General features: G+C 44.5%; 1 protein-coding gene across 1 annotated transcript in view; it reads left to right on the forward strand.

Annotated features, from left to right (window-relative positions):
- Positions 1-4105: 4105 nt before the first annotated feature.
- LOC130277614 (dnaJ homolog subfamily A member 4-like) overlaps positions 4106-14445 on the forward strand; it is a 32350-nt gene continuing 22010 nt past the window's right edge. The window contains exons 1-2 of the mRNA XM_056528325.1: positions 4106-4641; positions 10626-10762. Of these exons, the coding sequence (XP_056384300.1) occupies positions 10631-10762 (132 nt within the window). The 5' untranslated portion in view covers positions 4106-4641; positions 10626-10630. The remainder of the gene's footprint in view (positions 4642-10625; positions 10763-14445) is intronic.

Here is a 14445-nt window from a genome sequence, read left to right on the forward strand (position 1 = left end):
CCAACTACAACTCCCAGCATGCCCTTTGGTAGTCTGTGCATGCTGGGGGTTGTAGTTATGCAACAGCTGGAGGAACATTTTTCTATGAAAAAGTGTGCCTCCAGCTGTTGCAAAACTACAACACTCAGTATGCCCTTCGACTGTCAATGCATGCTGATTGTTGCAGTTTTGCATCAGCTGGAGACACATTGGTTGTGAAACCGAGTTTGTTACCTAACTCAGTGTTTCGCAACCCGTGTGCCTCCAGCTGCACTGAGAGACTGTACATGCTTGGAGTTGTCGTTTTGCAACAGCTGGAGGAACACTGGTTGCGAAACACTGAGTTTAGTAACAAACGCTCAGTGTTTTGAAACCAAAGTGCCTCCAGCTGTTGCAGAACTACAACTCCCAGCATCTTTGGTCTGTCAGTGCATGCTGGGAGTTGTAGTTTTGCAACAGCTGGAGGTTTGCCGTCGCCGCTCCTCCCCCCCCCCCCCCCCCTCCATGTGAATGTACAGGGTACATTCTTTATAGCGAGTTCTGCTGCAAGTTTGAGATGTGGCAAATTTTCTGCCGCAGCTCAAACTCACTGTAAACCAAACTGTGTGAATGTACCCTAAAAACACTACACTACACCTACACAAAATAAAAAGCAAAACACTACACACATACACATACCCCTACACAGTCGTCGTCCCCCCTCCCCTCCCCAATAAAAAAAAAAAAAAAAAAAAAACGTCTTGTACGGCACTGTTTCCAAAACAGAGCCTCCAGCTGTTGGAAAACAACAACTCACAGTATTGCCAGACAGCCACTGTTTGCAACAGCTGGAGACACCCTGTTTGGGGAACACTGCCGCGGGGTATTTTTGTGGCGGATTCAAATCCCCAATTTAGCCCTCAAATGCGCATGGCGCTCTCTCGCTTTGGAGCCCTGTAGTATTTCAAGGAAATAGTTTAGGGCCACATATGGGGTATCTCCGTACTCGGTAGAAATTGCATAACAAATTTTGAAGGGCTTTTTCTCCTTTTACCCCTTATGAAAAGGTAAAGTTGGGGTCTACACCAGCATGTTAGTGTAAAAAAAAATTATTTTTACACGAACATGCTGGTGTTTCCCCATACTTTTAATTTTCACAAGCGATAAAAGGAAAAAAAAATTGTAACGCAATTTCTCCTGAATACAGAAATACCCCATATGTTGGCGTAAAATGCTCTGCGGACGCACAACAAGGCTCAGGATTGAGAGCGCACTATGTACATTTGAGGTCTAAATTGGTGATTTGCACAGGGGTGGCTGATTTTACAGCGGTTCTGACATTCGCAAAACAATAAATAGCCACATGTGACCCCATTTTGGAAACGACACCCCTCACGGAACACAACAAGGGGTATAGTGAGCCTTAACACTCCACAGGTGTTTGACAAATTTTTGTTAAAATTTGATGTGAAAATGAAAAAAAAAATTTTTTCACTAAAATGCTGGTGTTACCCTACATTTTTCATTTTCACAAGGGAGAATTGGAAAAAAGCACCCAAAATTGTATTGTAGCCCATATATGTTGTCTTTTTTACCAAAAAGTACACTGTGTAGAATGGGAAGCCCCAGAAGGGTTTTTTTTTCAATTTTGCCCCACAAATATTTTTTTGCTGGTTTCACCATAAACCTGTGGTCCTTAACCTCTTAAGGACTTAGGGCGTACCTGTACGCCCTAGGCCCGGTGTGAAAAACGGGGTCACGCCGTGACCCCGCATCACACCGGTTCGGTCCCAGCTGCTAACGATAGCTGGGACCCTGGGCTAACAGTGCGCAGCACCGATCGTTGTGCCGCACGCTGTTAACCCTTCAGACACGGCGATCAAAGTTGACCGCCGCGTCTGAAAAAGTAAGTAAACGGTTCCCAGCAGCTCAGTCGGGCTGATCGGGACATTGCGATAAAATCGTTAACAAAGGTCATTTAACCCCTTCCCTATTAAAAGTTTGAATCACCCCCCTTTTTCCCATAAAAAAAACTGTGTAAATAAAAATAAACATATGTGGTATCGCCGCGTGCGAAAATGTCCGAACTATAAAAATATATCGTTAATTAAATTGCACAGTCAATGGTGTACATGCAAAAAATTCCAAAGTCCAAAATAGTGTATTTTTGGTCACTTTTTATATCATGAAAAAATGAATAAAAAGCGATCAAAAAGTCTGATAAATACAAAAATGGTACCGATAAAAACTTCAGAACACGGTGCAAAAAATGAGTCCTCATACCGGCCCGTACGTGGAAAAACAAAAAAAATTATAGGGGTTAGAAGATGAGAGTTTTTAACATCAAAATTTTCCTGCATGTAGTTATGATTTTTTTCCGAAGTACGACAAAATCAAACCTATATAAGTAGGATATCATTTTAATCGTATAGACCTACAGAATAAAGATTAGGTGTTATTTTTACCGAAATATGCACTGCGTAGAAACGGAAGCACCCAAAACTTACAAAATAAAAAAATTTCTTCAATTTTGTCGCACAATGATTTTTTTTTTCCGTTTCGCCGTGGATTTTTGGGTAATGTCACTGCAAAGTAGAATTAGTGGCGCCAAAAATAAGCCATCATATGGATTTTTAGGTACAAAATTGAAAGCGTTATGATTTTTAGAAGGTGATGAGGAAAAAATGAAAATGCAAAAACGGAAAAACGCTGAGGCCTTAAGGGGTTTGCTTTTTCAGGCTAAAAAAAAAGAGAACGCTCTTTTTCCAAGTGTATGGGGGAGATTTATCAAAACCTGTGCAAAGGAAATGTTGCCCATAGTAACCAGATTGCTTCTTTCATTTTAAACAAGGCCTCTGCAAGATGAAAGAAGCGATCAGATTGGTTGCTATGGGCAACTTTTCCTTTGCACAAGTTTTGATAAATCTCCCCCTATGAGTTTAAACTCCGACTGTGTCACTAGGTGACTACATTCAAGTCAGCTAAATGAATGGGACGAGCAAACAAACATCAGCAGCCGATTTTGAGTTTCTGTCGATATCTCCTTGCCATAGAGGTGTGACATGAGTGCCCCATTATAAGAAGCAGCAAAGCCTCCTCCACAAGAAGAATAAATGGGGGGATTTGTCAATTCTTATTGTGGAAAGCTATTTGTGTACAGTGACCCCTCGACTTATGATGGCCTCGACATATGATAATTTCAACATATGATGGCCTCTCAGAGCCCATTATATGTTGAAGGCAGCCTCGACATATGATGCTGCTGTGCGTAGGGGCCATCATACAAACAGCTATCTGACAGCTTCAGCAACTGACAGATAGTTGTATAATGTGCCCTGTTCTGCCTCCTGTTACTCACATGCTGTCCTGCTAACTCATACAGGCTTCTACTGTCAGCTCTGTGTAAGCCCCGCCCCCCAGTGCAGCCATAGCCAATAGCCTGCAGCATCTTGCTGCAGGCATCCAATGAGCTGCTCCCCTTCCTTTCCTATAGAGCTGTAGTCGGCAGGATGGTAATGGAGGACATTCTGTCCCCCCCTGAAGGTATTTAAAGAACTGTACAGTACTGTATGCGATGTCACACATCACATACAATACATATACACACTATACACCCCATACATCAATGTTTCCCTATCAGTGTGCCTCCAGCTGTTGCAAAACTATAACTCCCAGCATGCCCAGACAGTCAATGGCTGTACATGCATGCTGGGAGTTGTAGTTATGCAACAGCTGGAGGCACCCTGGTTTGTTAAACACTCCCCATACACTCCACATACAATGGCCATCCCAGAACCAATTAGCAGTTTCCCATAGAGATATGTATTCAACATACAATGGTTCCGATTCCCCAGAACCAATTACCATTTTTACATAGACATGTGTACTCGACATATGATGGTTTCAACATATGATGGTTCTCCTGGAACCAATCATATGTTGAGGGACCGCTGTATTTTTGTTTTTTACAGTGTTTTTGGCGTCTTTGCAACAAAAATCATTTTGGTTTACAGCTTTTGATAACTTTGTCGCAAATAAAGTCTCTTCCACTCACAGCTTCTATGTGTGGTCCAGGATTGGGACTTTTGAACGCCCTTTGCGCTTGTATTTTACAACTGTTGTAAAAGTCGCATATAGTAGATACACAAGTGGAAGAAATCCTTATGGCACGATAGCAGACTGCTCTACATCACATTGCCGTCCATTACACAAGGTCTGCTGTCCCTATCTGCACACGGCTCCATACAGTAACGCTCCAGTAACCGGAGATCCCAGGACAGCTCAGAACATTCTGGTAAACCTTGCTGACTGACATTTCCCGCCTCCCTAACTATGGCCGTCTGGCCGTGCCCCGTGAGTGTGGAGCCGCCTGCGTAACCATAACAACGGAGGAGCTTTCTGGAAAGCCGGAGAAGCTGAAGTACAGCACAGAGTCGGCTCGAGAAACTTCTGACTGAGAAGGGGCGGGGCTTATTTGCTCTATATATGTAGTCGCCACTGTATACGGATGTTTACCTGAAAGAGAGAAGACGCTACGTGTGAACTGGACAGCGATATTAGCGTGCGGGACCCTGTAGACCGCGGCTGGGACCATCAGGGAATATTCATTGTTGTGGGTACGGCTAACGCATCGTCTGGTAGTCTGTACTGCGGTTTACAGAGGACTTGTGCCAGGACACTGAGGTAACCATCCAGACTGCCGTGGCTGGGGTGGATGATCTGCCTGAGACTTGTAGTGCCCTTAGTGTCATGTAGACTTATATACATATAAATATAAGTGACCATGTGTGAGTTTGCAGTTTATTTTTGCAACAGCTGGTGGTCCTCAGTATAGGGACTTCTGTCCTATGTTCTAAATGTTGTCATTCAGAATATTTATCCTCCTTGTATGATAGCCATCTGTATGAACACAGGTGCTATAAGGGGTTCAGTTTAATGTGTGATCATTGGGTTTTGCTTCATGCCCTCCTCTGGTTCTACTGCTGGGGGTTGTGGGGACCGTACAGAGCTTTATCTGGTAATCTCAAGGGTCACAAGTAGCGTATCTTGCAGCGCATTTGCTGCTGCGTATCATTGAAGTCAATAGGTAGCGGACTCGTTCACACAGCCATCTACCCCCGTAAATTTATGCCCGTTCTGCAATGCGTTTGATATTTTTAACCCCTTAAGGACCATGGACGTACGCGTACATCTAAGCATCCTGGTAGTTAAGGACCAAGGATGTACGCGTACGTCCGTGGGAATTTCGGTCCCTGCCGGGCGGTGACCGGACCAGGGTGACTGCTGATATCGATCAGCAGTCACCCCGCGCAAATGCCCAGGGGGGGTCATTAGACTCCCCCATGTCGGCGATCGGCGCAAATCGCAAGTGAAATCACACGTGCGATTTGCGCGATTACGGGTCTATGGTGACCCAGAATATAAGGGGGATCGCGGTTGTCCAAGACACCCACGATCCCCCTGAAGGGATAGGAGTGAGGTGGCAGGGGTGCCACCCCTCCTATCCCTGCTATTGGTGGTCTAGACGCGACCACCAATAGCAGATCGGGGGCGGGGGGGTTAACTTTCGTCTTCCCCATCCTGCCCACCCACAATAGGCGGGGCAGAATGGGGAAACCGAAGGGGACCGGCGCCGGAGTCCACTTACCCTGCGGGCGACGATCGGTGTTGGAGATCGGCGGGCAGCGATGTCGTGCAGCTGGATCCGACAGAAGCCAGTAAGTTGCCTAGTAACATCTGGAGGGCTGCAGTCCGAGACCACTATACAGTGGTCTCTGTACTGTAGCACTCCAGGTGTTGCAAAACTACAACTCCCAGCATGCCCAGACAGCTGTTTGGGCATGCTGGGATTTGTAGTTTTGCAACAGCTGGAGGGCTACAGTTTGAGACCACTCTATGGTAGTCTGAACTATAGCCCTCCAGATATTGCAAAACTACAACTCCTAGCATGCCCACACAACTGTTTGCTGTCGGGGCATGCTGGGATTTGTAGTTTTGCAACATCTGGAGGGCCACAGTTTGCAGTGATCTCTATACTGTAGCTCTCCAGATGTTGCAAAACTGCAAATCCCAGCATGTTGGGAGTTGTAGTTGCGATCCCTCCAGCTGTTGCATAACTACATCTCCCAGCATGCCCTTCGGCGATCAGTACATGCTGGGAGTTTTAGTTTTGAAACAGCTGGAGGCACCCTGGTTGAAAATACTGAGTTAGATAACAGAACCTAACTGAAGGTTTTCCAACCAGTGTGCCTCCAGCTGTTGCAAAAGTACAACTCCCAGCATGCACTGTATGTCAGTACATGCTGGGAGTTGTAGTTTTGAAACTGCTGGAGGTTTGCCCCCCCCCCATGGGAATGTACAGGGTACATTCACACGGGCGGGTTTACAGTAAGTTTTCTGCTTCAAGTATGAGCTGTGGCAAATTTTTCGCCCAAACTCCTAGCAGGGAACTCGCTGTAAACCTCCGCCAGTGCGAATGTACCCTAAAAAACACTACACTACACTAACACAAAATAAAGGGTAAAACACTACATATACACCTCCTTACACTGTTGTATGGCAGTGTTTCCAAAACGGAGCCTCCAGTTGTTGCAAAACAACAACTCCCAGCATTTCCGATCAGCCACTGACTGTCCAGGCATGCTGGGAGTTTAGCAACAGCTGGAGGCACCCTGTTGGGGAATCACTGGCGTAGAATACCCCTATGTCCACCCCTATGCAATCCCTAATTTAGTCCTCAAATGCTCTTTCACTTCGGAGCCTTGTCGTATTTCAAGGAATCAGTTTAGGGCCACATATGGGGTATTTCCGTACTCTGGAGAAATTGCACTACAAATTTTGGTGTCTTTTTCTCATTTTACCCCTTATGAAAAGGAAAAGGTGGGGTCTACACCAGCCTATTAGTGTAAAAAAAAAATGTTATGGTAAAAGGAAAAAAAGACCCATAAAATTTGTAACGCAATTTCTCCTGAGTACGGAAATACCCCAAATGTGGGCGTAAAATGCTCGGCGGGGGCACAACAAGGCTCAGGAGTGAGAGTGCACTATGTACATTTGAGGCCTAAATTGGTGATTTGCACAGGGGTGGCTAATTTTACAGCGGTTCTGACATGAACGCAAAAAAATAAATGCCCACATATGACCCCATTTTGGAAACTACACCCCTCACGGAATGTAAAAAGGGGTATAGTGAGCCTTAACATCCCACAGGTGTTGGACACATTTTCGTTAAAGTTGGATGGGAAAATGAGAAGAAAAATTTTTTTTCACTAAAATGCTGGTGTTACCCTAAATTTTTCATTTTCACAAGGGAAAATAGGAAAAAAAGCCCCCCAAAATTTGTAACCCCATTTCTTCTGAGTAAGAACATACCCCAAATGTGGATGTAAAGTGCTCTGCGGACGAACTACAATGCTCAGAAGAGAGGGAGCGCCATTGGGATTTTGAGGAGAAAATGTGTCCGGAATTGAAGGCCACGTGTGTTTACAAAGCCCTCATAGTGCCAGAACAATGGACCCCCGCAACATGTGACCCCATTTTGGGAACTACACTCCTCACGTAATGTAATAAGGGGTGCAGTGAGCATGTACACCCCACAGGTGTCTGACAGATTTTTTAAACAGCCGTCTGTGAAAATGAAAAATTTTTACTTTCATTTGCTCAGCCCACTGTTCCAAAGATCAGTCAAATGCCAGTGGGGTGTAAATGCTCACTGCACCCCTTATTAAATTCTGTGAGGGGTGTAGTTTCCAAAATGGGGTCACATGTGGGTGGGTCCATTGTTCTGGCACCACGAGGGACTTTGTAAACACACATGGCCCCCGACTTCCATTCCAAACAAATTCACTCTTCAAAAGCTCAATGGCGCTCCTTCTCTTCTGAGCATTGTAGTTCGTATGTTGTATTTCCATACGCAGAAGAAATGGGGTTACAAATTTTGGGGGTCATTTTCTCCTATTACCCCTTGTAAAAATGTAAAATTTGGGGGGGAAACTGCATTTTAGTGAGAAAAATTATTTTTTTTTTTCATTTACACATCCAACTTTAACTAAAAGTCGTGAAATACCTGTGAGGTGTTAAGGCTCACTGTACTCCTTGTTACGTTCCTTGAGGGGTGTAGTTTCCAAAATGGTATGCCATGTGGGTATTTTTGCTTTTCTGGCACCATAGGGGCTTCCCAAATGCGACATGCCCACCCAAAACCATTTCAGCAAAATTTGCTTTCCAAAAGCCAAATGTGACGCATTCTCTTCTGAGCATTGTAGTTCGCCCGCAGAGCATTTTACGTCCTAACATGGGGTATTTCCATACTCAGAAGAGATAGGGTTACAAATTTTGGGGGGCATTTTCTCCCATTACCCTTTATAAAAATGTAAAATTTGGGGAAAAAACTGCATTTTAGTGATTTTTTATTTTTTTATTTTTCATTTACACATCCCACTTTAACGAAAAATCGTCAAACACCTGTGGGGTATTAAGGCTCACTGGACCCCTTGTTACGTTCCTTGAGGGGCGTAGTTTCCAAAATGGTATGCCATGTGGGGGGGTTTTCTGCTGTTCTGGCACCATAGGGGCTTCCTTAATGTGACATGCCCGCAAAAAACCATTTCAGAAAAACTCACTCTCCAAAATCCCACTGTTGCTCCTTCCCTTCTGAGCCCTCTACTGCCCCCGCCGAACACTTGACATACACATATGAGGTATTTCCTTACTCGAGAGAAATTGGGTTACAAATTTTGAGAGGATTGTTCTCCTTTTACCCCTTGTAAAAATTCAAAAACTGGGTTTACAAGAACATACGAGTGTAAAAAATATGAAGATTTTGAATTTTCTCCTTCACTTTGCTGCTATTCCTGTGAAACACCTAAAGGGTTAACACACTTACTGAATGTCATTTTGAATACTTTGAGGGGTGCAGTTTTTATAATGGGGTCATTTATGGGGTATTTCTAATATGAAGACCCTTCAAATCCACTTCAAAACTGAACTGGTCCCTGAAAAATTCTGATTTTGAAAATTTGTGAAAAATTGGAAAATTGCTGCTGAACTTTGAAGCCCTCTGATCTCTTCCAAAAGTAAAAACACGTCAATTTTATGATGCAAACATAAAGTAGACATGTTGTATATGTGAATCAATATATAATTTATTTGGAATATCTATTTTCCTTACAAGCAGAGAGCTTCAAAGTTAGAAAAATGCAAAATTTTCAATTTTTTCATCAAATTTTGGAATTTTTCACCAAGAAATGATGCAAGTATCGACAAAATTTTACCACCAACATAAAGTAGAATATGTCACAAAAAAACAATCTCAGAATCAGAATGAAAGGTAAAAGCATCCCAGAGTTATTAATGCTTAAAAGTGACAGTGGTCAGATGTGCAAAAAATGCCCTGGTCCTTAAGGGGTTAAACGGGTTGCAAACGGCTGTAAAATAATTCCATTGATGTCAATGGGATTTTTTTTACAATCCTTTATCACCGTTTGCACCCGATTCTTTCCTGTCCCTTTTGACGGGAAAAAACGTTGCATGCAGTATTTTTTCTCCCGTCAAAAATAACGGCATGGAAATGGATATTAAAAATTTTACATTGAAGTCTATGGCAAACGGATGAGCATGTGATCCGTTTGCATCCAGTTTTTAATATCCTTTTTTCAACCATTATTACTTCTGAGCATGTTCAGAAGGAGTGAAATGAGCTAACTATTGCTGTGCTGTGGGACTACTACTACTCCCACCCATCATGGAACAGACTTGTTTCCTTGATGGGACTAGCAGTTTCCAGGTTGCAGGAGTCTGGGGAGGCTAGATTAATGCTTGTACTACTACCTCCATCATGGAACAGTCTGTTCCATGTTGGGGGTAGTAGTACAGGGGCTGAGGAATTGATCACACTGGGCCTCATGTCTGAGACGCCATGCGATCAAAAGTTATTAACCAGGGGAGTGGGTGTAGATTGTGTGTTTTATGTTCATTTTCAAATACCCCGCCTGGAGCCCTGAATGGCCGGCACCGAGGGGCCATTCAGGGCTCCCTGCAGGGTTTTTAAGGTCATTATTAAGGGGATTCTAATGTTGCACTACACTGCACTGCGTTCCCCGGCTGCCCTGAAGCACCGCAGGAGGGCAAGATCTATAGGTAGCGCAGCAGTGGGCAATATACATAGCTAGTGCAGTGGGGGCCAGACATATAGCGTTATATGTCACCTTTGGACTCCGCTCAGCTCATTAAAGTAAATGGAGTTATGGGCTGATCCAGCTGGGGTACGGGAGCGGCCGTTTTTCCCCTCCCCCAGCCGGATTCGGCACCCGTATGTACAAAACGTGGTGTAAATGGACCCTAAGTCAGCTGCAGGAAATAGGCTACTTATTAGCCAGTTATTTTAGGATCGTAAATAGCAGGAGAAAAAATGTTCTCCCTCTACTCGCTGCTAAAAAATAACAGGTTTGTTGGGACCCCATCATAATGAATGAGGTCCATTGGGTCCCGTCAGGTAATGGGTCCTTTTCGGCCAAATAAAATAAAAATGAGTCTGGCGGACCTGTTAGGGATGGGTCCTGACGGCAGTGTGAAAGGAGCTGTACGCAGCAAAATATGGCACATGTGACCCAACTGTACATGTAATTTGAAGGGTTACACGCTGATTGTTGGTGTATTGTTTTATGCAGCCAAGATGGTAAAGGAGACTGGCTACTATGATACCCTTGGGGTAAAGCCAAATGCCACTCCTGATGAAATAAAAAAGGCATACAGAAAGCTGGCGTTGAAGTATCACCCAGACAAGAACCCCAATGAAGGAGAAAAGGTAAGTGGAATGTCAATTGTAATGGCTACTGAAATCAGTTTATCAGTACTATATAAGGCAGTGTTTTTCCCAAATAGTGTGCCTTCAGCTGTTGCAAAACCACAATTGCCAGCATTTAGCTGTCCGAGCATGCTGGGAATTGTAGTTTTGCAACAGCTGGAGGCACACTGGTTAGGAAACATTAATATAAAGATTATTAGTGGAAATTTAGTTTTGGGGCATTACATGGATGTGCCCTGTTTCCTAGGCTCCATATTCATAGGGGTGGATAGTGTAAGAAAGACCCACTCCTAGTTCAGGGACCAAATGGGATCCACAGGCTGTATATTGGGTGCATTTGAGCCGGGCCTAGTAGTTCGACCACATACTTATGAATGCAGTTACGTTGTACAGTTGCTTATCTTAGATCGCATGCACCTTTGATTATGGTGTTTTATTGTCCTTATGCCTTAAAGGGTTTGTTAGGCGACTTAAAGGATAACTCTCATTAGCCCATTAAAGACAATGGACGCAAATGTACATCATGGTGCCGTGATACTTAACGCACCATGACGTACATTCACGTGCCACCATGACCGCAAGCGCCGGACCGGTGCCCGCCGATAATGGCGGACATCCGCGATCGCGCAGATGTCCGCCATTAACCCCTCAGATGCCGTGATCAATACAGATCATGGAATCTGCGGCAGTGCGGTATTTTGAATAGATGATTGGATCGCCCGCAGCACTGCCGCGGCGATCCGGTCATCCGGCATGGCAGACGGAGGTCTCCTCACCTGGCTCCGGCCATCTCCCGGGGTCTTCTGCTCTGGTCTGAGATCGAGCAGACGAGAGCAGAAGATGACCGATAATACTGATCAGTGCTATGTCCTATACATAGCACTGAATAGTATTAGCAATCAAAAGATTGCTATAAATAGTCCCCTATGGGGACTAAATCCCCTCCCCCAATAAAGTGAAACGTCAGTTTTTCCCATTTTACCCCCAAAAAAGTGTTATAAAAAAAAAAAAAAATTAATAAAAAAAAAGTTAATCAAGTTCATTAAAAGGGGTTCTCCGCCCCTAGACATCTTATCCCCTATCGAAAGGATGCTGGAGGCTCTCATCCAAATGCCTCACGGTGACGGGAGATTGTGACGTCACACGGGGGCGGGGCGTGACGTCACAATCTCACGTGGCCGGGAGCCGAGGCCTCCAGCGTTTCCGGAAGCCGCAAAAGGTGGGTGCTGCAGCCGAGATCCCGGGGGTCACCAGCAGCGGGACCCCGTGATCTGACATCTTATTCCCTATCCTTTGGATAGGGGATAAGATAGGGAAATGTAGATATGTGTAGCTCAACCACAAAAAATGAGCGAGGTTAACTAAAAGCTCTCCCCCACAGAGAGATATAGAAAAATGATAAAAATAGGATATTAGTCCTCAGCTCAATACCAAAAAAGATGATTGATGGGGGATGTCTGGTATCAATAATAGAGAAAAAACACAATTGATATATAAATGATATTTAATAGATATTAAATAATGCGTTCCCGCAGGGCCCTACGGTGGCGCACGATTGGTTAAAAAGTAATAAATATAAAAAATATTTAAAAAAAAAAATGCAGCAAGTTATTACACTACAGAGCGAAAGGTACTCCTAGTAACAAATGTATCTATTATGGCTAACAGCCGTGTAATGATACACTGGGTGATGATGTGTCATACAGTGTTACTCTGATCAGAATGGTAGTAAATTCAGTGTGCACAAAAAATAAAAATAAATATAACATTTAGATGTCTAGGGGCGGAGTACCCCTTTAACCCCTTCCCTAATAAAAGTTTGAATCCCCCCCCTTTTCCCATAAAAAAAAAACTGTAAATAAAAATAAACGTGGTATCGCTGCGTGCGTAAGTGTCCGAACTATAAAAATATATTGTTAATTAAACCGCAAGATCAATGGCGTACGCACCAAAAAAATTCCAAAGTCCAAAATGGCGTATTTTTGGTCACTTTTTATATCATGAAAAAATGAATGAATAAAAAGCGATCAAAAAGTCAGATCAATACAAAAATGGTACCGATAAAAACTTCAGAACACGGCGCAAAAAATGAGGGGTTAAATCACATTTATTAACTTTTTTTTTTTTTTTTTTTTTTTTTTTTTTGCAATGTTATAGCCCCCAATGGGGGGGCTATAACATGCATTGCACCAATTGCAGGTACTGTTCAATGCAAAGCCACAGCATTGCTTTGATCAGTGTTACCTGCGCTTGATTGCTCAAGCCTGGATCTCAGGCTTGGAGCAATCAAACGCCAATCAGACAGCGTGGAGCCAGGTAGTTAACCTCCCTCTGTCCTCTCAGCTGTTATATATAATGGCGCAGGGGCATCAGAGGGGGGGGAATATAATGGCGCAGGGGGCATCAGAGGGGGGGGGAATATAATGGCGCAGGGGGCATCAGAGGGGGGGGGGAATATAATGGCGCAGGGGGCATCAGAGGGGGGGGGAATATAATGGCGCAGGGGGCATCAGAGGGGGGGGGAATATAATGGCGCAGGGGGCATCAGAGGGGGGGGGAATATAATGGCGCAGGGGGCATGACAGGGGGGGGGAATATAATGGCTCAGTTGGCATCAGAGGGGGGGGAATATAATGGCGCAGGGGACATCAGAGGGGGGGGGGGAATATTATGGCGCAGGGGGCATCTGGGGGGGCGGGATATAATGGCGCAGGGGGCCCTACTTGATCCCTACCTGAAAGGGACATACCTACCTGAAGGGGAACTACATACTTAAAGGAATACTGTAGTGCAAAATAACTTATTCCCATAAGTGATAGGGAGTCAGGGGGTCTGACCGCTGGGACAAGCCCCCCATCTCTTGTATGAGGTCCCTGCATGACACGGCTGCCGAAATATCCCCTCCATGCATCATGCGGACAAGGGTAGGGGTTTCCCAGCGGTCAGCATAAGTTATTTTGCACTGCAGTATTCCTTTAACCCCTTAAGGACGCAGGACGTAAATGTACGTCCTGGTGAGGTGGTACTTAACGCACCAGGACGTACATTTACATCCTAAGCATAACCGCGGGCATCGGAGCGATGCCCGTGTCATGCGCGGCTGATCCCGGCTGCTGCGATCTCGCGGGCGTCCGCCATTAACCCCTCAGGTGCCGGGATCAATACAGATCCCGGCATCTGCGGCAGCTCGCGATTTAAATGAACGATCGGATCGCCCGCAGCACTGCTGCGGGGATCCGATCATTCATAACGCCGCGCGGAGGTCCCCTCTCCTTCCTCCGTGCGGCTCCCGGCGTCTCCTGCTCTGGTCTGTGATCGAGCAGACCAGAGCAGAAGATGACCGATAATACTGATCTGTTCTATGTCCTATACATAGAACAGATCAGTATTAGCAATCATGGTATTGCTATGAATAGTCCCCTATGGGGACTATTCAAGTGTAAAAAAAAAAAAAATGTAAAAGAAAAAGTAAAAAAAAAAGTGAAAAATCCCCTCCCCCAATAAAAAAGTAAGACGTCCGTTTTTTTCCTATTTTACCCCCAAAAAGCGTAAAAAACATTTTTTATAGACATATTTGGTATCGCCGCGTGCGTAAATGTCCGAACTATTAAAATAAAATGTTAATGATCCCGTACGGTGAACGGCGTGAACGAAAAAAAATTAAAAAAAAGTCCAAAAATCCT

The sequence above is a fragment of the Hyla sarda genome, chromosome 1 (assembly GCF_029499605.1).
Source record: "Hyla sarda isolate aHylSar1 chromosome 1, aHylSar1.hap1, whole genome shotgun sequence".
In the NCBI taxonomy this organism is placed as follows: Eukaryota; Metazoa; Chordata; class Amphibia; order Anura; family Hylidae; genus Hyla; species Hyla sarda.